Genomic DNA, 23,030 nt, shown 5'->3' on the forward strand with positions numbered 1-23,030 from the left:
TTTTCTCCCCCCCCCCCCCCCTTCCTTTTTTAAAATTTTTTTGCTAATCCTGAGGTTTGAAGTCTGGGCCTGGGTGCCATCTTTTGCTCAAGGTGAGTGCTCTACCACTTGAGCCACAGTGCCACTTCTGGCTTTTTTGAGTAGTTTGTTGGAGATAAGAGCCTCACAGACTTTGCTCCCTGGGCTGGCTTTGAACCACAATCTTCAGATCTCAGCCTTGAGTAGCCAGGATTACAGGTATGAGCCACAGGTACTGGCCTCTGTCTGTCTGTCTGTCTGTCTGTCTCCTTAAATACAAAGAGGTTTCAATTCAACATGTCAGTTTGTAAGTACAGTGCATGTTGATCAATGTCACTCAATAGAATTCTTGATGAGTAGTAGGCTGCAGCATTGACCTTTTATTGTCTTGCCATTTGAATAATGAATTCGGCTTGAAATAAACAGTCATGTCTTCATGGCTACCTCAACACCCTGGCTTTCTAGTACCTACCAGTTAAGAGAATAAAGAAGTAAACAGGTCATGGTCATGCGGTTAATTTTACTGACCTCCCCACTTGGATATTTCACCTCTTATTTGTAGTGGCAAGATAGTACTAGTGCTGGAGGGAGAAGTAAGGCAAATCATTAGAATGGCTGTGAATACTACCAAGGAAGTAGAATCCCTCTTGAGTTAACTTTATAACTAGAAGACCACTGGTGCACCTTTTTGTATAGTATCCTGAAAATTACCAGGAAGCACATTATATCCTGTTGGACTTCTGGTAGCATCTATTGCTTAGGTACTTTAAACAGTAGAGAATTTAGTAGAAATGGGCCAGTGAAAGAGAGGAAGTGGTTATTCAGATGTTGGGAAGTAAGACAGATTGTGTGTCGCTTGTAACACTAGTGTGTGGTTTCCTCATAAGAGAGAATGACTAACTGGAATTCATCTAGTGAAAATTAAACCATTAAACCCACTGAAGTGAAGAAACAGTGGACATCTGCCAAGGAAAAGCATAATCACACTTTAACTGAGCTTTATCTTAGCCTCCTCCGGCAAACAGCAGTGTGTCCTGTGGAGAAGCTGCTCTCTGATCTCTGCTTTTCTCACTGTTTCCACAGAGCCTGAGTCCTTGCGAAGCCGGCAATGACAAGTCTGAATGGTCGCCATGCAGAGAAAACCATTGACATGCCAAAACCATCAGCCCCCAAAGTGCACGTGCAGAGGTCTGTGTCCCGAGACACTATCGCCATTCACTTCTCGGCATCTGGGGAGGAGGAGGAGGAAGAGGAGGAGGAGTTCAGGGAATACCTTGAGGGGCTGGACGACCAAAGCATTGTAACGGGGCTTGAAGCCAAGGAAGACCTCTATCTTGAACCCCAGGTTGGCCATGACACCGTGGGCCCTGCTGCCATCCTGGCAGATGGACTGTCTGTGTCCCGGTCCCCTGCCATTTTGCCCGTCTCCGAGAACACTGTAAAGCTGCTGGAATCCCCTTCTCCGGCAGCACAAGTATTAAGTACAGTGCCATTGGCTCTGTCCCCAGGGTCCTCTTCATCAGGGCCCTTAGCTAGTTCTCCTAGTGTGTCGTCCCTTTCTGAGCAGAAAACCAGTTCCTCTTCCCCACTGTCTTCTCCTTCCAAGTCTCCTGTCCTTTCATCCAGTGCCTCATCCTCCGCCCTTTCCAGTGCAAAGCCCTTCATGAGCCTGGTGAAATCCCTGTCTACTGAGGTGGAGCCAAAAGAGTCCCCACACACCCCCAGGCACAGGCACTTGATGAAAACATTAGTCAAGTCTCTGTCCACAGACACTTCTTGGCAGGAGTCCGACTCTGTGTCCTATAAGCCTCCTGACTCCAAACTGAATTTGCACCTGTTCAAGCAGTTCACACAGCCACGAAACACAGGTGGAGATTCCAAAACTGCACCTTCTTCTCCACTGACTTCTCCCTCTGATACTCGATCCTTTTTTAAAGTGCCCGAGATGGAGGCAAAAATTGAAGACACTAAACGACGCCTTTCAGAAGTCATATATGAACCTTTTCAGCTCCTCAGTAAAATTATTGGGGAAGAAAGTGGCAGCCATAGGCCCAAAGCCTTATCTTCAAGTGCTTCAGAACTCTCCAACCTGTCCAGTTTGAACGGGCACTTGGAAAGCAATAACAACTACAGCATCAAGGAGGAGGAGTGTGACTCGGAAGGGGATGGTTCTGGGAATGACTCCAGCCTTGCCAGGAGTGACCCCTCAAAGTCCACGGAAGAGCACGCAAGAGAGGTGGAACCCAAAGGCTCCCAGGCAAGCAGTTTGAAGGATTTAGGTTTGAAGACAAGTTCTCTCGTTCTTGAGAAATGTTCCTTGTCTGCCTTAGTGAGCAAAGAGGATGAAGAGTTCTGTGAACTGTACACTGAAGACTTTGACCTGGAAACTGAGGGGGAGGGGAGGGCTGACAAGCCCCCAGACATCCCTCTCAAGCCAGAGGTGCTCGAGGATGATCGTGTAGATCTTGACAGTGAGGATGAGGTGGACACACAGGTAGAATTACCCGTGAAGACATTGGGTTTCTTTGTAATGTGTGTCTATGCATACCTCATCCTCCCCCTCCCCTACTATATTAGTGGACTCTTTCTGGGAGTTGGCCTTGGATTCATGACTGCGATTTGCATGATTTGGTTTTTTACACCACCAAGTGCTCATAAATATCCTAAGTCACATAAAACTCTGCAACACTGGAATATAAGATCACTGGACATCAAAGAACCTGAAATTCTAAAGGTAGGCCTCTCTAGCTGCTATCAAGTATATGTGGTCTCATACTCCTTCCTTCCTTCCTTCCTTCCTTCCTTCCTTCCTTCCTTCCTTCCTTCCTTCCTTCCTTCCTTCCTTCCTTCCTTCCTTCCTCCCTCCCTCCCTCCCTCCCTCCCTCCCTCCCTCCCTCCCTTCCTTCCTTCCGTTGTGGGGCTTGAACTCTGGGCCTGGTGCTATCCTGAGCTCTTCAGCTCAAAGCTAGCGCTCTTCCACCTGAGCCACAGCTCCACTTCTGGTTTTCTGGTGGTTAATTGGATATAAGAATCTCACAGCCTTTCCTGCCTGGGCTGGCTTTGAGCCACAGTCCTCAGATCTCAGCCTCCTCAGTAGCTAGGATTACAAGTGTGAGCCACCAGCACCTAGCCATCATACAGCTTTTTTTTTTTTTTTTTTTGGGTCCGGTCGTGGGGCCTGAACTCTGGGCCTGGGTGCTGTCCCTCAGCTCTTAAGCTAAAGGCTAGCACTCTACCACTTGAGCCATAGCGCCACTTCCGGCTTTTTTCTTTTTGCTTATGTGGTGCAGGGGAATCGAACCCAGGGCCTCAGGCATGCAAGGCAAGCACTCCACCACTGAGCCACCTTCCCAGCCCCCATACAGCTTTCTTAACAATTATTTTGGCTGATTATTAAAGGCTTTTTGTGCCAGAAGTATGTTTTTCTAAGATTTCCAGATGGCTTGAGGAAGTAGTGTTTTGATCCAGTTCTTACTTATTTTTTTTTAACTGTATTTTTTTTGTCTTTTTTAGTACTGGGGATCGAACTCAGGACGTTGCACTTGCTAGGCAAGCGCTTTGCCATTGAGCTACATCCCAGCCCTCCAGTTCTTACTTATATCTAGTTCCTATTAGTTATTTAAGTTTGCCAGGGATTTGCTACTTGCCGAGGATCTGTTAGGGCCTTCTCTGTTAGGGTTAAATAATCAAGACCTTGAAGTTGGGTTAAATCCTCACAAAATTGTAATAGAAAGCAAGGAAGAAAAGGCAGATTAGTGCCAGCTAGTGGCCCTTGCTGGCTGTACTCTCTTGTCTGTGCACAGTGGAGAGAGACATCACCTGTCTATGCATATTTGTCTGCCAGTGCCTGAGATGATCCAGCAGGGCTCAGGACAAATATATTTGAGTTTCTGTTTGTATTGCATATTTAAATTTTATGGTTGTTGTCTGTTTCATCATATCCATAGTACGGTTTATATAGTGATTCGTGCACACACACATTTTTTATGTGTGTTTTTTCAGACAGGGCATGGGATCAGAAAAGTTAAAAGTTGTCTAATTCAACTTCATAACCATAGGCATTTGATGTTTCCAATTTTATACCCAGATATTCGGGTTCTGAGAGGTGGCCATTTGTTCAACTTTTCTTGACATTTCATTAAATAACAGAGGCAGATTTGGAGCTCGATGGGCCTCTGCTGATACCTCTGCAGAAAGCGCAAGTCTGGAGCCATCAAAGCCCTTGTGTTACAAGAGATATACCTAAGAGAAATTTTTTTTTGTGAATCATTTTTGAACCTTGTTAGCCTTTTTAAACAATTAGTTTTTCAAATTCCAAATTAATTAACTTTTCCTTCCCTCTGCTTAAATTAGAACATTCTAGAGGTGGCAGCATAATCTCTATATTGCAAAAAACAAAGCCAAAAGAAAACAAGGGAAATAATTCTGTAAGGGTCCAAAATGCTATTTGTTTTATAATTTCATAATCCTTTTTTCTTTGTTCAAAAGCAGCAGTCAATGTTTAAAAAATACAGGCTATTCAAAACAAAAAAATTAGAACTGTAGGGGCATGGCTCAAATGGTAGAATTCTTGCCTAGCAGAGTTCAAGGTCCGAAGTTCAAACCTCAGAACTACAAAAAAGAAAAAAAATGGATATCACAGTAGTAAAAGGGAGGAAGCTAATGATTTGTTATCATTACCTTAATTAATGATACCATTAAATACATCTCCATGCATGAAGACATATATCACATACATGTACCTCCTCTCCCACTTTACTTTTTTTGGGGGGGGCGGTCGTGGGGCCTGAACTCTGGGCCTAGGTGCTGTCCCTCAGCTCTTCAGCTCAAGGCTAGTGCTCTACCACTTGAGCCACAGCGCCACTTCCAGCTTTTTTCTTTTTGCTTATGTGGTGCTGAGGAATTGAACCCAGGGCCTCAGGCATGCAAGGCAAGTGCTCTACCACTGAGCCACCTTCCCATCCCCCACTTTACTTTTTTTAACTTGATTTAATGGTATATACTTTGCGACCTGTCCTTTTTTCATTCTTTCACATGGAAGTTTTGTTTTTGTCAGTTGTGGGGCTTGAATTCTGGGCCTGGGAACTGTCCCTCAGCTCTTCAGCTCAAGGCGAGTACTGTACCTTTTGAGCCACAGCACCACTTCTGGTTTTTCTGGTGGTTAATTGGAGATAAGAGTCTCACAGACTTTTCTGCCCAGTCTGGCTTTGAACCGTGATCCTGTCAGCATCCTGAGTAGCTAGGTTTACAGGTGTGAGCCACTGGCACCTGGCCAAGGAGACTGTTTCTTTTTTAAGGGATGATGTTGACTCTTGAGGTTGTGACATCCTTACCTTACCATTACTATGTAGAACAAAGTGACTCATCATGTGTGTGGCTTGGCTGTGACTACCTGATTTACATGGCCTCTAAGAAAACTTGCACTAACTTTAGCAAAGAAAAATGGGGCTTACATTAACTCCAGTGCCTAATAACTGAATGTGACATTAGGTTTAAACTGGTTTGAGCACTTGCTTTTCTTAGGAAGATTGTAATTTTAATCTTTAGCCTTTAATGTTGATCTCATCCCTGCTATGTACCAACAGGGTACCAGCTATCCAGAGGACACCATTGTAGTGGACCTTAATATCATTCAGTGGATCACAGTGATTTGTTCAACAAGACAGTAGAGCAACACTAGAATACTTAGCACCTGCAGTGGGCAAGATCTAGGTGTTCAGTTATGGTATGTGCTTATAAAGGAATGGAGGCATGGTCACATAGCTAGTATTAGGTGGTGCCATGTACAACAAACTTTTTTCTTTTTTTTTTTTTTTTTTTTGGTCCGGTCGTGGGGCCTGAACTCTGGGCCTGGGCGCTGTCCCTCAGCTCTTCAGCTCAAGGCTAGCGCTCTACCACTTGAGCCACAGCACCACTCCCGGCTTTTTTCTTTTTGCTTATGTGGTGCTGAGGAATCGAACCCAGGGCCTCAGGCATGCAAGGCAAGCGCTCTACCACTGAGCCACCTTCCCAGCCCCACTTTTTTCTTTTAAGGAAGGTATTTTAGTACATTTTCTAGTCATACATTACTAAATCCTGGTTAAGTTATTAAAGAAAAGGAGTTTGGTTGGGTGTGGTGGTACATACCTGTCATTAATTCTACCACGTGGAAGCAGGAAGGTCCTGAATTCAAAGCCAGCCCAGATTACACAGGGAACCTAGAGGAAGCTAGGTGCTGGTGTCTCATGCCTGTATGTAATCCTAGCTACTCAGGAGACTGAGATCAGAAGATCACAGTTTAAAGCCAGCCTAGGCAGGAATGTCTGTGAAACTCTTTTTTTTTTTTTTGGTCCGGTCGTGGGGCCTGAACTCTGGGCCTGGGCACTGTCCCTCAACTCTTCAGCTCAAGGCTAGCGCTCTACCACTTGAGCCACAGCGCCACTTCCGGCTTTTTTTCTTTTTGCTTATGTGGTTCTGAGGAATCGAACCCAGGGCCTCATGCACGCAAGGCAAGCGCTCTACCACTGAGCCACCTTCCCAGCCCCTGTCTGTGAAACTCTTATTTCCAACTAAAAAAAGTTGGAAGGGGACCTGGGGTTTAAAAGGTAGATCATCAGCCTTGAGCAAAATAGCTCAGGGACCATGCCCAGGCTCTTGAGTTCAAGACCCAAGACAGGCACACACACACAGACACACACACAACAGAACCTGGAGCAAGAGGAAAACAAAGGTTTATTTTGTTCCTCATCTTGGTGCAAGGTTAAGGGGCTATATCTGGTGATGACTGTCTTGCTATCAAGAAGGCAGTGTTGCCAAGAGCTGGTGGCTCACACCTGTAATCCTAGTTACTCTAGCTGAGATCTTAGGATCACAGTTTGAAGTCAGCTGGGCAGGAAAGTTCATTAGACACAGGTAACCACCAAAATGCTGAAAATGGAGCTGTGGCTCAAATGGTATAGAGCTAGCCTTGAACAATAACCAAAAAAAGGCTCAAGGACAGCGCCCAGGCCCTGAGTTCAAGCCCCAAGACCAGCACAAAGAAAAAAAAAAGAGACACCTTGTCTTAAGACTAGTCAGAGCATTAGCAGCTGGAGGAACACTTGTTCATAAGTGTTCATTCTCTAGTCTGATCTCTTTTTCTCAGTTCTGGGGTTTAAACTTAGAGCCTCACTTCTTAGGCAGGTGCTCTACCACTTGAGTTTTTAAAACTCTGAGCTCATGGCTGGCCCCCTACCATTTGAGCCACAGCGTCACTTCTGGTTTTTTTGTTTTATATGGTACTGAGGAATTGAACCCAGGGCTTCATGCATGCTAGGCAAGCACTCTACCACTAAGCCACATTCCCAGCCCAATAGGTTTTTGTAAAGCTGGCCACACCCCAAAGCTGAGTTTGCTAGCATGGTGGTTCCTGGGTATGACTGTGCTCTTGTGTTGGTTTCCATGGTGTCTAAATGAGTTGCTATCAAGATAGTCTCAGGAAAATATTTGAGTTCCTTATCTATATCCAACTTTGCTCTTTCTAGCTAAGAAAGTTAACTAGGCCTTGTGACTTAACATGTAGCTGACCATATGACCTTTGGCCAGAATTAATAGAATTGATCTATTTCACTGTTTGATTGTGTGTGTGTGTATTTACATCCATTATCATTAGTAATGAGTCTCACCCTGAGTACAAATACTATGCCAACTTAAAGTGTCAGCTAAAGGTAGCTATCATAGTAGAAATACTAAATACTACCCAAAAGATTGATTGTGTAGGTGGGAGCACTGGTGGCTCATGCCTGTAATCCTAGCTACTCAGGATGCTGAGATCTGAGGATCACTCTTCAAAGCCAGCCCGTGCAGGAACGTCCGTGAGACTCTTATCTCCAATTAACCACCAGAATACCAGAAGTGGCGCTGTAGCTCAAGTGGTAGAGTGCTCACCTTTGTGCTCACTTTGAGCTGAAGAGCTGAGGGACAGTGCCCAGGCCCAGAGCTCAAGCTCCATGACTGGCCCCCCCCCCCCCCCAAAAAAAAAAAAATTAAAAAGACTCATTATGTGACCTTTGCTCTGTGTTTCTATTTACTTTTTATAAAAGCTGTATTAGGTAGGGGGTGGGGTTTATGCTTGTAATCCTAGCTACTCAGGAGGCCAAGATCCAGAATCTAGGTTCAAAGTAAGCCTGGGAAAACAAATCTGAGAGATCTGTATCCCCAATTAACCTGCAAAAAAGCTGGAAGTGGAGGTGTGGCTTAAGTGATAGACTGCCAACTGTGAACAAAAAAGCCAAGTGAGAATTTGAAGACCTTAGATCAAGCCACAGTACCAGAACAAAAATAAAATAAAACTGTATTAGAACATACATGTGATTTTAAGTAAATATTGTTGTTATTAAGTCACAAATATTTCTTCACTGACAAGGTGTGTAACCTAGAAAATTTGGAGGCTACTGCCTGATTTGCTTGCTTATTTACTATCGTTTCCACTTACTTGTTAATATGATTTAATGTTTATTGTGTATTAACCTAAATCAAACCTTGGCTATTGCAGAAGTTCATCTGAGATCATTTTATATGCCTGCTTAATTTGTTTGTTCTCTCTCACTCTGTTATTCTCTGCCAATGTATTATGATTTAAATTACAATTTGAAACTGGGCTGGGTTTGGGAGTTGCTCTTGTGAAGAACAGGACAGCTAGGATACAGGCCATTTCCTCCAGTCTGTGGCTTTAGCCCTGACTCCGGTGATTCTTGTGCCATGGCTGTGAAGGTGACCTTGTGGCGGGCAGTAGGAGGATGTGGACAGTGTTGGCGTTGGTGCTTCCCTCCCCAAGGGGCTTCTTAAGCAAATGTTCTCCATAGTGTCTGTGTGTGAATGTTGACTTTCTGCCTGAGGCTATCATTCATAATAGGAATTTTGTGTGTCTGCAAGTCTGTGTCTTTCATGGGGAAAATTAAATTCATATCTAATGCTCTATAATCTGTATTAGACTGTTTTTTCCCCATTCTCAAAATCCATGATATGCCATGCCGTTTTAACTGATGGTTCTGGCTGTCAATCATCAGTGCATCTAAAGGAGGTTAAGCCTGATAGTCAAAGTCATGTTTCTTTTTAGTGTGTGTTGGGGGGTAGGGGCAGGGGAGTGAGCAGTAGTCACCTTTTTTTGTACTTGTCAGATGGGATTTTTCAGCTACAGTAGCCTCAGGTCTAGCTCTGATAGGTCTTCCCTGATAGGCTTGAGGAAGGGATGAGCAGGGATTTGAGTGACAGGCAAGCACACATGCCTGCACAGCCACAGGGGAAAATAGGCTGCAGTGTTACTAGTGTCAGCTGGGGCATTATTACACACTGAAGACCATGGAATTCCATTGCTTCCTTGGGCCAAAAGGCTGGTGCTTCCTTTTGCTCAGCATCAAGTTGAGCAAGAGAACGTTGGCCTTGAGCTTTTCATTGACACTATAGCTGAAAGGGGGAGCACAGTGGTAGTCCTTCTAGACTTTATTATTTTGCAAAAGGTTAATTGTGGCTTTTAATCTTTCCAAGTATTAAATGGGTCCCTTTATAAACAGTGGTCATATACTTGCAGACAAACATGGCTTCAAAATCCAGCAGAATTGAAGAAAAACGCCTGACCTTTTGCAGACATCATCACAGGACCAGCCTGTGGGCCAGACAGCTGGGGCCTGCTGACTGGGTCATTGTCCCCAGCAACGTGGACTGTCTCCATTTTAACAGATCCAGTTTCAGAAAGAATGAGGCTTTCTACAAAGTAGTGGTGTGGGCTAAGAGCATCTCAGCCTTTCCAGCTGAGCTCCCAATGGAATGAGGGGCTAGCTCTCCACCCACTCCCATGTCTCCTTACAAAATAAAGTTGCAGAAGGACTTCACTTGGCAAGAAATTTAGGGTTAAGGATTTTAGAGCAGGTGAGCAGTTCACAGTGGGGGTTGCATGGAAAGCACAGAGCAAAGACTTCAGAGTGTCTGGGCTTCTCTCTAGATTGGATATTTGACTGCTGACATCTAGAAGTTCCATGTACAGCCATTTCCAGGGAGTTAGTCATGTCCCAGAAGAAAATTGCTATTTGATGGAATGGAAGGGGTGATGAGGTTTGCACTGGGGAATCATTTTATGTTTTGTGTGTGTGTTCTTTTCCTTTTGCAAAAGCGCCTAGTTTGGGTGCCCAAAGGTTTCTTAGGGGTAGAATTGGTGAGACTGGAGGTGAGTCCTGCCTGGCCAGTCTTCTGGCCTGAGCCTCCCAAGGCTAGTAAGGCATCTGTGGCTGCCTGTTGGTGTAGGTCAGGTGGCAGCCCCTGTCATGCTCTCAGGGTTTCTTATTAATGCTATTATGGCCTGTCATAGGAGCAGGACCCTGGGCTTTGGACACATGTCTCTCTCTTCTGGATAAGAAGGAATCGATTCAGGTTCTGTCCTAAAAAGCTTTTACTTTTCAGATTTTTCTTATTCTATGCTCTTCTGCAGTTCTACCTTGAGTTTTCTCTTTGGGATACTAATCAAGTCCTCTTCTAAGTAACCCAGCCTGGTCCTAGTATATCTCCAGGTATGCAGCCAGCACTGTACTGGCAGGCTGGGGTAGAGGTGGGGGTTGTCCTGTTTCCTGGTGATTTCCAAGGACTTCAATCAATCCTCAAAGCTACCTTCTGGATTACAATTAATGCATGTGGGGTCAGTCAACAAACATTTATTACTACTGGGATTAACAGATTGCTCTGTGAAGTTTGTAAGTCAGTTAAGTAAACCAGGCACTTAACAGGTACAGTGATAGAAGAAGGGCTGCTTCCTGGAATAGGTGTCATCTTTGCCATGACCTGAAGGTTGACAGGATACTAGCTAGACTGTGGGTGGAGAGTGTAGCTTGTGCCATTGGACCCATAGAGGGACCCACATTTGGAATCAGATAGTCAAGTCCCAAATGTGCCATCTCTGGGCCTTGAGAGGCAACTTACTTTGTCACCGCTTCCCTTGCCTGTGAAGTTGTAGGGCATCGGCAGAAGCAAAGGAGATAATGAGCCTGAGGAACCAGGAGCATAATTTTTATCATCTATTGTGATGAATATTAATATTTTTAAACACGTGATTGAAATTTGTTCTTTATATGTATGTATGTGCTAGTACTGAGGCTTGAACTCAGGGCCTCAAATTTCTGCTTGGCTTTTTTACTTTCCATGCTGGCACTCAGCCACTTAAGCTACACCTTCACTTCTAACTGTTTTGCTGGTTATTGGAGACAAGAGTCTCATAGACTTTTCTACCTGGGCTGGCTTCAAACTACAATCCTCAGATCTCAGACTCCTGAGTAGCTAGGACTATAGGTGAGAACCACTAGCACCCAGCTGGTTTACTTATTTATTTAGCCAGTCCTGGGGTTTAAACTCAGGGTCTGGGTGCTGTCCCCAAGCTTTCTTCAACCACTTTTTTTTTTGTGCTATACCACTTGAGCCACAGCTCCACTTGGAGCTTCTGGTGGTTAATTGAGAGTCTGGTATTAATTCAGTCTCACAGATTTTCCTCCCCTGGTGTGACCACACCTAGCAATTTTTGTTCATTTTGTGTGTGTGTGTTTGTTTTTTTTGTTTGTTTGTTGGTTGGTTGGTTGGTTCTGGGGACTGAACTCTGTACCTGGGCGCTGTCCCTCAGCTCTTTAGCTCAAGGCTAGTACTCTACCACTTGAGCACTACTTTTGGCTATTTCTGCTTATGTGGTACTGAGGAATTGAACCCAGGGCCTCATGCATGCAAGGCAAGCACTCTACCACTGAGCTACCTTCCCAGCCCAATTTGTTCATTTTTATTGTGTAAACTATACCTTAAAAAGTAGGTTAGAGCCTGTCGCCTGTGGCTCACACCTGTAATCTTAGCTACTCAGGAGGATGAGATCTGAGGATCGTGGTTCGGAGCCAGTCCAGGCAGGAAAGTCGTGAGACTCCAGTAAACCACCAAAAACTGTAAGTGGCACTGTGGCTCAAGTGGTAGAGTGCTTGCCTTGAGCTGAAGAGCTCAGGGACAGCACCCAGGCCCAGAATTCAAGCCCCATGACCAAAAAAAAAAAAGGTTAGGCTTGCTGTTACAGCAGCTTGATAATCCTAGCACTTGGGAGAAAGAGGCAGAAGAATTGTGAGTTTGAGGCCAGCCTGAACTCACTTAACCGCCCCCCCCCCCCCAAACACCCCTACTCCAAAAAAAGTAATGTGAGTATAGAGAAAAATTATTGTGACATTTAAAGAATGTGAGATGGGAGGCCAAACATAGTACCTCACACCTGTAATCCCAGCTACTTGGGAGGAGAGATCAGGAGGATCATTGTTCAAGGCCAGCAAAATGTTGGCAAGATCCCCATTTTAAATCAGCAAGGTAGGCACAATGGTACATGCCTGGTCCCAGCTATAAGGGGGGCTGTTGGTAGGGGGAATAGTAATTCAAAGTCTGTCTGGGCAAACACAATGAAAAATAACTAATGCAAAGAAGTAATAGATTGCCTGTCTAACAAGTACAAGGCTCTGAGTTCAAACCCTAGTTACCACCAAAAGAAAAAAAAAAGAGAGAGAGAATGTGAAATGAGGACCAGAGAGGATGCTAGGCAGTAAGCTATGCTAGACCCATTTACAGATGAGAAAACTGGGATTCTGAGGGCTATTCATTCATCAACTGAGTGGTGAAGACAGACTTGGAACCCAGATGTATCCGAGGCTTAGCAGTTGTTTGAAGGTGTGCGGTTGATCCAGTGCCTGTATTCTGACCAGCAGTGTTTCATGTCATCAGATCTGAGCAGGGTAAGGTCTCACTTAAGCTAACAAATGATTGCTCACAATAGACGTGCCATTTAGGTCTTGATCCATGGGTGGTGGTGATTTGTTTCTTGGCTGCACAAAGACAGATATGTGGTGGTTCAGAAAGGAGGAAATCTGTAGATGAAAGGGCCTGCCCCAGAAAGCCACAGCAGCTGGGGCAGCGGAAGGTGGCAGGGGGCGGAGGGAGGGCATTGCCTGGATTCTCTCCTAGCCTCTCACTTCTGCCACTGTCCTGTGGCAGTAGGGTTTATGTTTTTAAACTATGTAGGTAGAACCTGGAACACTTCTCCCCCTCACATTCCGCTGAGTCAGGTTGTTCTAGAATTCCTGGAATTTGGCAAGTGTCAGCAGAGAAGTGGGGTAGGTGCTTACTGGTCTAGAACATGGCCTAGTGCAGGGTGCTGGAGGCCTGCTTCAGGCCCCTGGGCCAAAAGATCCAGGTCCTTGACGTACTGGAAGAAACTGTCCCTGTGAACCAGCTTCAAGAATTTTCCTGGGAGCAGTAATTAAGGCCCTTGTTTGATAGACAGGGCAGAAGGCTAGCTCATCATGGGGGTGTGTCTGTCCTGCAGACAGATGAACTGAGGCAGTGTTTGCACCAGCTCATGCCCCTAGGTGTCTTGTTTTACTTCCTGAATCTGAAAACTTGATGTTAGTTTCTCCATAAAGGAGAAATGTTCCTCTAGAACTATAAATGTTTTTTTTTGTTTTTTAAAAGACTTTAGCCTTTGTGCCTAGGTTTTAAATATTCTTGGTCCTGAGTTTTCAGTATTCCCAGTTATTTTTCTAAAGGGATTTGAATATCTACAACAGGACATATTACCTGGAAATTGGATTATATTTTCTCATTTCAATGTGCAGAATACAGTGTAAAAACTGCCACCACTAAGCAAGGCACTGGTGGCTCACACTTGTAAATCTAGCTACTCGGGAGGCTGAGATCTGAGGATTGCAGTTGGAAGCCAGACTGGGCAGAAAAGTCATTGAGAATCTTATTTCCAATTTAGCCCAAAATGATGGAAGTAGAGCTGTGGCTCAAGTGTTACAGCTCTGGCCTTGAGCACAAAAGCTCAGACAGTGCCTAGGCCCTGAGTGAGATACCTCTTGTAGTTAAGACTGTATACTGAAAGTGTCAGATCAGGAAAGGAGAATTTCGTGTCAAGTGTCTAAGGGCCAAAAGCTTGAACTTGAGACTCACTTAGTCCTGGGCTGGCTCTCACATGTGGCTACAGAGCCCTTTAAAGTGTGCTGGGATCAAACCGAGAGCCTGTGGGTGCTAGGCAAGCATTCTCCTGCTAAGCTATACTCTTAGCATGGGCACCTAGTTGGACCTGAGTTGTTCCAAGTATAAAAACTAAAGACTGGGCTGGGAATGTGACTTAGTGGTAGAGTGATTGCCTAGTATGCATGAAGCCTTGGGTTCGATTCCTCAGTACCACATAAACAGAAAAAAACAGAAGTGGCTCTGTGGTTCAGGTGGCAGAGTGCTAGCCTTGAGCAAAAAGAAGCTCAGAGACAGTGCCCAGGCCCTGAGTTCAAGCCCCAGGACTGTCAAAACAAAAACAAAAAACAAGATTAAAGACTTAGTATAAAACAAGAAATAGATAGTATTTTCAGTTACTAACATTTTTACACATTAAAATAATGTTTTGAATATACTGGGTTAAATATATGGTTAAAACTTTTCCTACTTTTGGGGCTGGGAAGGTGGCTCAGTGGTAGAGTGCTTGCCTGGCATGCATGAGGCTCTGGGTTCGATTGTTCAGCACCACATAAGCAGAAAAGGCCAGAAGTGGCGCTGTGGCTCAAGTGGTAGAGCACTAGCCTTGAGCTGAAGAGCTGAGGGACAGCGCCCAGGCCCAGAGTTCAGTCCCCACGACTGACCAAACACACACACACACACACACACACACAAACTTTACCTGCTTTATTTTTTTCTTTCTCCTTTTCCTTTTCTTTCCCTCCCATTCCCACTCCTCCCACTCCTCTCCTATGTCTTGTAATCTCTGTCTTCTCCCCTCCCCTCCTCTCCTCTCCTCTCTTCTTTCCTTCTTGGACTCAGAAACTTCTACCTCAACAGTGTGTGTATGGTTCAAACACCTACCAAATGAGTCATAGTTCCTAGGTAACTTTTAGGGCACCTATTTCATCTGGAAAATTCTCTGTGTCAGGCAGAGTGTTAAATGATAAGTGCTGAATATAGTTATGAGACAAACTTTAGTATAATTTTTTGGCATCTTGGGCATTTGTGTTTTGTCTGTACACATCAGTATTTGCTTTTTTCTTTTTTTATTGTGAGAATACTGTACAGAGGGGTTACAATTACATTGGCAAGATAATGAGTACATTTCTTTTTTTTTTTTATGAGTACATTTCTTATCAAGCATTGTAGCCTCCTCCTTTGTTTCCCCTTCCCACCCCTTCCCATCCTCCCCCCGCCCCCCCTAATATTTGCTTTTTTAAAATAAACTATCAGTACATTTATGTTGACTTTAGGAGGGAAAGGAGACTTGGAACACAAATTTACTCACTTAAGTTACTATTTTTTTAACTTTGGCATGTTTTTGATTGTGTCTACTTGTCCAGTGTCTAGTTTTCATCTGCTTTATCATACGGTTTCCATGAGACCAAGTGACATTGAAGTTTACTCTGAGCATTAGAATGGTAATAATGTTTTGTAAAATGTCAAAGATTGTTTGCAAGTGAAGTGAGAAGAGTATTAATATGTCTATTTAAGAAAGCTAGGGCCGGGCACTGGCTTACGCCTGTAAACCTAGCTACTCAGGAGGCTGAGATCTGAGGATCACGGTTCAAAGCCAGCTGGGTAGGAAAGTCCTCCAATAAACCACTAGAAAACCAGAAGTGGCGCTGTGGCTCAAGCGGTAGAGTGTTCGCCTTGAGCTGAAGAGCTGAGGGATAGCACCCAAGCCCAGACTTCAAGCCCCACTACCGACCAAAAAAAAAAAAAGAATGAAAGCTAGGCTTGCTGGGTGCTGGTGGTTCACACCTGTAATCCTAGCTACTCAGGAGGCTGAGATCTGAAGATCACTAGCAGGAAAGTCTGTAAGACTCTTATCTCCAATAAACCCCTAGGAAACCAGAAGTGGTGCTGTGGCGTTGCGGTGCTGTGAAGAGCACTCACCTTGAGCTGAAGAGCGCAGGGACAGTGCCCAAGCCCAGAGTTCAAGCCCCACGACCAACCCCCCTTTCCCCCCACAAAAAAAAGGCTAGGCTTTCAGCTAGGCACTGGTGCCTCAGGCCTGTAATTCTAGCTATTCAGGAGGCTGAGATCTGAGGATCGCGGTTCAAAGCCAGCCTTGGCAGGAAATTCCGTGAGACTCTTATCTCCAATAAACCACCAGAAAACCGTGAGTAGCACTGTGGCTCTGGTGGTAGAGCACTAGCCTTGAGCTGAAGAGCTCAGGGACAGTGCCCAAGCCCAGAGTTCAAGCCTCAGGAACAACAAGAAAAAGAAAGCTAGGTTTTCAATGTACATCATGTAAAAAGTATGTAACTTAAGAGCAGAGAAAGGAGGGGGAAAATGGGGGAGTATGAAGGGAGGGGTGACACTGACCAAGAAACAGTGTACTAAAAACCTAGCTTATGAAATGGTAATCTCTTTGTACAGCTATTTAATAATTTAAAAAATACATTAAAAAAATTCCACTAGGTTGACAGCACAGCTGTAATCTAAGCACTCAGGAGGCTGAGGAAGTAAGATCCTGAATTTGAGGCTAGCCTGGGCAACACACAGACCCTGTCTCCAAAACAAAACAAAAAGGCAATATAAACTAACAACAACAACAACAAAAGCAGACTGGACAGAATTAATTCATCTTCATATAATGTCAGGCAGAGAGAGTTGCTCAGTCATATGAACAAACACCTTTGAGTTTCTTGATTTTCCTGTCTGCTGTAGAACAAGGTAGAACAATATATTTAGGGTAATAGACATTGCTACCTGTCCTTAATCCAGACTTTTGGTTATCAAAACCATACCAGATTGCTCCTCAGCAGTGATCTGCCTGCTGAGTACAATCTCAGCAGCTTCTAGTCTTCAGAAAGCTGGCATTTGTATCACTGTTAAGTTTGGTGCCTGAGCCCTGTTTTCACACTGAATCATGGGTGTGCGCACTCTGATTTTAATGAATTTTTTTCTCCATCAGGGATGGATGAATGAGATTTACAACTATGATCCAGAGACTTACCGTGCGACTTTGACTCATTCAGTCTTTGTGAGACTTGAGGGTGGAACCTTAAGACTTTCCAAGCCCAATAAAAACATATCCAGGAGAGCGAGTTACAATGAAACAAAGCCAGAGGTCACCTACATCAGCCAGAAAATCTACGACCTCTCTGACAGCAAGGTGAGCATGAGTAATTTCAGAAGCAGACAGCTTAAATAAATGAAAAGCATGTCGAGTCTTGTTACTTTATTTCACACCCCTCTCCCCACCAAAAAAAAAGTTTTGTTGTGGTTATTTAGGAATCAGTATGAATTAGGAAAGTACCTCTCAAACTTCAGTGTACAGATGAATCACCTGAGCGTCTTTCAAAGTGCAGGTTCTTGTTCAGCAACTGTGGGCGAGGTTCTTCAGCCATACTGATGCTGCAGGCCCTCCAGCCACACCTCAGGAGCTGGGCGTCCTATACTCATAGGTGCCAGAATACTAATAAAGTCTGCTCTTTAAGTGTGGAAATTGTGCAGATGCAAGAGAACTACATTTTGGAAAAGTAATATAGATTCCATTTTTATGAGAAATATAAATTATTTGATACTCCACAAAGCTATATATTTTGGTTCTGATCATTTCATTTGAGTTATCTTTAAGGTTCTCCAAACAATGGAAGCATGGAATTTTTGTATACATTTTTTACTTGACACTCAGTATTGACTTAAGCTTCACATCTGAATTGATAATGTCTGCCCCCAGCTTAAATTTTACCCAGGGTCACTAGACTTAGGTGGTATCCAGACTTAACAGGTGATAATCAGAAAGGCATTATAATTATACTTCAACCTCCTAAAAGTCATAACTATTTGTACCTGTCAGATGATTCTTAAATATCTGCATTCTGGGATGATTTTGAAAAATGAATCATCTATAAAAATTTATTTCAATTTCTGTGGTCATAGATAGATGTTAAAACTTATTTCACTTTCATCATTTTAGTCAGAAGTTCTAGGATACTTGTGTTGGTGCTATGCATAATATTAACGCACAGTGTGTCTTCTCTTTGATATATGAATCATCATTTCCTTTCTCTGTAGATTTATCTTGTACCTAAAAGTTTGGCTCGCAAACGAATCTGGAATAAAAAGTACCCCATTTGTATCGAACTTGGTCGGCAAGATGACTTTATGGCTAAGGCTCAGACTGATAAAGAGACTTCTGAAGAGAAGCTACCAGCTGAAAGAGAGATGGGAAGCGAGGATCCTAAAAAGCCACCCCACCCACAAGAGGGAACAAGACCTGGCCAGCGAGATCAGATACTGTATCTGTTTGGGAGAACTGGCCGAGAAAAAGAGGAGTGGTTTAGGAGATTTATTCTGGCATCAAAGCTGAAGTCAGACCTCAAGAAGCCACCTGGTGTTTCTGGAAGCAAAGCAGGTAATGGCATTGTGCTAAGTGCACATACATTTTTAAAGTGCCTTTAGGGAGAAGATTGGAAAGGAAGGAAGGAAGGAAGCTCACCCTGAATTGGTTACTCTCTACCACTTGAGGTATGGTCTCATGATTTACGAACCTTTAGATTGATCTCTATAACTCTTTATGCCAAGTCAGTTCACCAGCAATGGGTCCATTTGCAGATACATGTGGTTAGTTTTTTGTGGTTCCCTGGAATTACATTTGCTTTGTACATATTGTAATGTTTTGAGGGAAGAGGCAACAGAAAAGTTTTGTTAAAGAAAGCATGAGGACTAGAGGTGGTAGAGCATGCACTTAGTATGTGCAAGGCCCTGAATTTGATTCCCAGCTGGGAAAAGGGGTGGAAAATGAGGTGAGTCTACGGGATACTTCAGGGGCTGGTGCTCTCAAGCTCCTAACGGAAAGATGGTCTCTTTGGAGTTTTCTGTGAGCGGTGGAATAGAGCTAATTTGCTTTCTGCTCACTTTCCATTTTGCCCTGATAGCATGCACCATTTATCCTGACTTTGGGCTGTGGCAGTGCTGTTTTGACCTTTTTCTAAAAGATCACCAGGAGCAAATAAATAAGTACCTGCCAGATGTACTTCATTGCTCCCATTTCTCTCAATTATCTTGGAGAAGAAGAAAACGTGTTCTAAACATTGGTTATCATGACATCCAAGGTATTTTTTTCCTGTGGAAAATAGCCCTGTAAATATATTTTAAGCATTTTAGCAGCTTTTCTACTTAACCCAGGGTTTTCCTGGCTCAAAGCCATTTTTGTCATTTGTACTAATAGCTATCACTTCCTTGCTCCAGGGCTTTTGCCTACCCACAGCAGGCACAGCAGCCCCTCCGGGCACCTGACCCACAGCCGAAGCAGCAGCAAAGGCAGTGTGGAGGAGATCATGTCCCAGCCAAAGCAGAAGGAACTGGTGGGCAGTGTGAGGCAGAAGATGCTTCTAGACTACAGTGTGTACATGGGCAGGTGTGTGCCCCAGGAAAGCCAAAGCCCCCAGAGGAGTCCTGTGCAGAGCGCAGAGAGCAGTCCCACAGCTGGGAAAAAGGTAAAGGTGCCTGTGACCAGGACTTTCTGCTCTTCTTGAACTCATTTCATCATGCATGAGAGATTGAGCACCCATGTGCCAGGCACTCCATGTTCTAGGCTCTGGGAACACAGGGTTGAATGAGATGGAAAAGGACCCTTGTGCTCCAAAAAGAGTTCATGCTCTATTCAGAAGGACGACAAGAAGTGAACATCTAGTGGTTCATGGGAACCAAAGCTGGCTAAAGGAGACCCAACTGCTGTTTTAGATGGGTTGTGGTGGAGAACGTGACCATAGCACTGTGAGGGAGGAGATTCTCAGAAGGGCCTCCAGCAGAAGTTAAGGCCTCATAGCAGGAATGTGGTTGGGATATTCCAGGAAGAGCAGTGAGGTTGGGGTGGCCAGACAATGGCCAAGGGCAAGAGAGGGAGGCTGCAGAATTAGCAGGATCTTGCAGATCAGTTTCTAGGGCGATAAGAGGCTCTGGGAGGGTTTGCAAGGAAGTGACATTGGTGACATTGGTCTAAGTCTTGTGGAGAACAGTTGTAGGAGGAAAGCAGTGGGTGAGAAGCCTGCTGCCATGAGGGTGGGCTGAGGTCAGGTGGCAGCAGCGGTAGTGACAGTTGACTGGCTGGAGGAGGAGGAGCTGGCTAGATTTGCTGCCAGCTGGGCAAGAAAGTCCATGAGACTCTATCTCTAACCACCAAAAGCTGGAAGTAGAGGTGTAGCTCAAGTGGTAGAAGACCAGTCTTGAGTGAAAAGCCAAGGGTGAGTCCCTAGTCCCTGAGTTCAAGCCCTGAAACTGGTACACAAACACACAAAATAATAATACTTCTATTAGGGTAGTGAGATAAGGGGTGTTTTCTACAATGCATACATGTTATTCTTACAGTCAGGGAAACAAGCAAAGATGGGAGAAGGGTCTTCTGTTGTATCCTGTCCTGGACCATGCTGATACCTGTGACACCTTTGTAGCAGCAGCTGTGGACAGCAAAACTCAGGAACGAGGCACTGAGCTCACTCTGTGGCAAAACGACTGGCTGGCATCATCCTTAGCCATTTATAATAGGAAATGTTACACTACAAACTTGAATACATTCATACAACTTTGGTTTTATTTATTTATTTTAGTTTTATTTTTTTGTCAGCCATGGGGCCTGAACTCTGGGCCTGGGCACTATCCTTCAGCTCTTCAGCTCAAAGCAATCATACTACTACTTGAGCCACAGCACCACTTCGGTATTCTGAGTGGTTTATTAGAGAGAAGAGTCTCCTGAACTTTTCTTGCCCGGGCTGGCTTTGAACCATGATCCTCAGATCTCAGCCTCCTGAGTAGCTAGGATTATAGATGTGAGCCACTGGCACCTGGCTCACCGCTTTGGTTTTAGAAGTTTTTTTTTTTGCCAGTCCTAGAGCTTGAACTCAGAGCCTAGGCGCTGTCCCTGAGCTTCTTTTGCTCAAGGCTAGTACTCTACCACTTGAACCACAGTGCCACTTCCAGCTTTTTCTGTGTATGTGGTACTGAGGAATCAAACCCAGGGCTTCATGCATGCCAGGCAAGCACTCCACCACTAAGCCACATCCCAGCCCTAGAAGTCAGTTTTTAATAAAATACATCTCAGCAGCTATTCAGACGGTCTGGATAGCCTTGTTCAGCCTCAGACCATTGAACTTCCCAAATGTTGTCTTTGGAAGCTGTCTGGGAAGTTATGCCTTCAAAACACAAGTGTGTAGTGGAAATAGAGAGATGAATATTCTCCTCACGTTCTCCCTGCAGCCAAATGGCAATATTAGGAAATGTCTGCACATTTATTCTTCTACCTCTAAATGTTTATGACAGTCGTTGGAAATGAGTTCTTCCGAGCAGCCCTGGAGTCCAGATCTCCGAGGCAAAGCTTCTTTGATGCATTGTCAGTGTTCTGCTGCTCTCGGCTTTCCTTTGTTCTTCGTGCCACTGTGGAGAGAAGTCTACATTAGAAAATAGGAACTGTCAGAAAGGAAACCAGCCTGTCAGTTATTTCAGCACATCATGTGCCATTGGCTTGGACATACGTTGTGAAACAGCCTTTGTTTCTTGCTGTTTTATGTGAAACCTGTTTCCTGTGAAGACCAGCATTGTAAAGAAAAGCTGATAAAGGGGGTGACTCTCCTGGTTTTTGTTTGTTTGTTTGCTTGTTTTTTGTTTTTGTTTTTGGTCGGTCGTTGGGCTTGAACTCTGGCATGGGCGCTGTCCCTCAGCTCTTCAGCTCAAGGCTAGCACTCTACCACTTGAGCCACCGTGCCACTTCCTGCTTTTTCTGTTTATACGATACTGAGGAATGGAACCCAGGGCCTCATGCTTGCGAGGCAAGCACTCTACCACTGAGCCACCTTCCCAGCCCGACTCTCCTTTTTGAGAAGGAGAAAAGCAAACTATTCTCTCTCTCTCTCTCTCTCTCTCTCTCTCTCTCTCTCTCTTTTTTTTGTCGGTCATGGGGCCTGAACTCTGGGCCTGGGCACTCTGAGCCTTTGGCTCAAGGCTAGCACTCTACCACTTGAGCCACAGTGCCACTTCCGGCTTTTTTTTTCTTATGTGGTGCTGAGGAATCAGACCCAGGGCCTCATGCATGCAAGGCAAGCACTCTACCACTGAGCCACCTTCCCAGCCCCAGAGAGTCAGGGCTAATAGGGGGTAGCAGCTTGGAACTGTGTAGATAGCCTGGTGGTCATTGGTGTCCCATTGATGACTGTGTAGATAATCTCCTGGAACTCAAAGACCATAACTTCTCAAAGGCTGCACTTCATTGTCTTTGGGACCCAAGATGTCAGGCAGAGAGAAAAGTGACAGTAACACAGAACTTGTAGCATGACCGAGCAATTGTTGTCTACGACCTGGTGTAGTCTTCTGCCTGTCCGTCCAGGACCTGTGGCAGAAAATGTCCTCATTAATGTCCAAAGACATGACAACACTAAAAAAATCCCAGATAGAGTGGCCACAGCCATTGGAGTGAGGTAGGGCCATGTCTGAAATGCAAGAACCAACATGTATTTGTTTGAAACTAGGATTTCTTTTTTGTTGTTGTTAAACAAGATTCTTGTTGGGCTCTGGGTAGTTCACACCTATAGTCCTAGCTGCTCAGGAGGAATAGCTACTGGATCTAGAGGATTGTGATTCCAAGCCTGCCTGGGAAGAAAAGTTGGATAGACTTATTTTCCAAATTCCAGCAGAATGTAGAGCTCAAGTGGTAGAGTGCCTGCCTGGTAAGCCAGCCAGCTGAGCAAGTGCATGGCCCTGAGTTCAAGCTCCAGTATTGCCCCTCCTCCCCCTCATCAATACTCATGAGAGACCTTGGAAAACATCCAAATAAGTATTCTTAGGGCTGGGAATGTGGCTTAGTGGTAAAGTGCTTGCCTGGCATGCATGTAGCCTTGGGTTTGATTCCTCAGTACTACATAAACAGAAAAAGCCGGAAGTGGCACTGTGGCTCAGTGGTAGAGTGCTAGCCTTGAGCAAAAGAAGCTCAGGGACAGTGCCCAGGCCCTGAGTTCAAGCCCCAGGACTGGGGGTGAAGGGGGCAGGGTCGGGGAGAG

The 23,030-nt window shown here is 44.7% G+C and overlaps 1 protein-coding gene across 2 annotated transcripts in view; it reads left to right on the top strand.

Moving 5' to 3' along the window:
- Tex2 (testis expressed 2) overlaps window positions 1-23,030 on the top strand; it is a 110,374-nt gene that overhangs the window by 57,042 nt on the left and 30,302 nt on the right. For both annotated transcript variants that reach the window (XM_042702596.1, XM_042702597.1), the window contains exons 2-5: window positions 1,102-2,752; window positions 16,952-17,152; window positions 18,058-18,397; window positions 19,234-19,481. In XM_042702596.1, the coding sequence (XP_042558530.1) occupies window positions 1,127-2,752; window positions 16,952-17,152; window positions 18,058-18,397; window positions 19,234-19,481 (2,415 nt within the window). In that variant the 5' untranslated portion in view covers window positions 1,102-1,126. The remainder of the gene's footprint in view (window positions 1-1,101; window positions 2,753-16,951; window positions 17,153-18,057; window positions 18,398-19,233; window positions 19,482-23,030) is intronic.

Source organism: Dipodomys spectabilis, unplaced genomic scaffold, assembly GCF_019054845.1.
Source record: "Dipodomys spectabilis isolate Male_0828 unplaced genomic scaffold, ASM1905484v1 ptg000329l, whole genome shotgun sequence".
In the NCBI taxonomy this organism is placed as follows: domain Eukaryota; kingdom Metazoa; phylum Chordata; class Mammalia; order Rodentia; family Heteromyidae; genus Dipodomys; species Dipodomys spectabilis.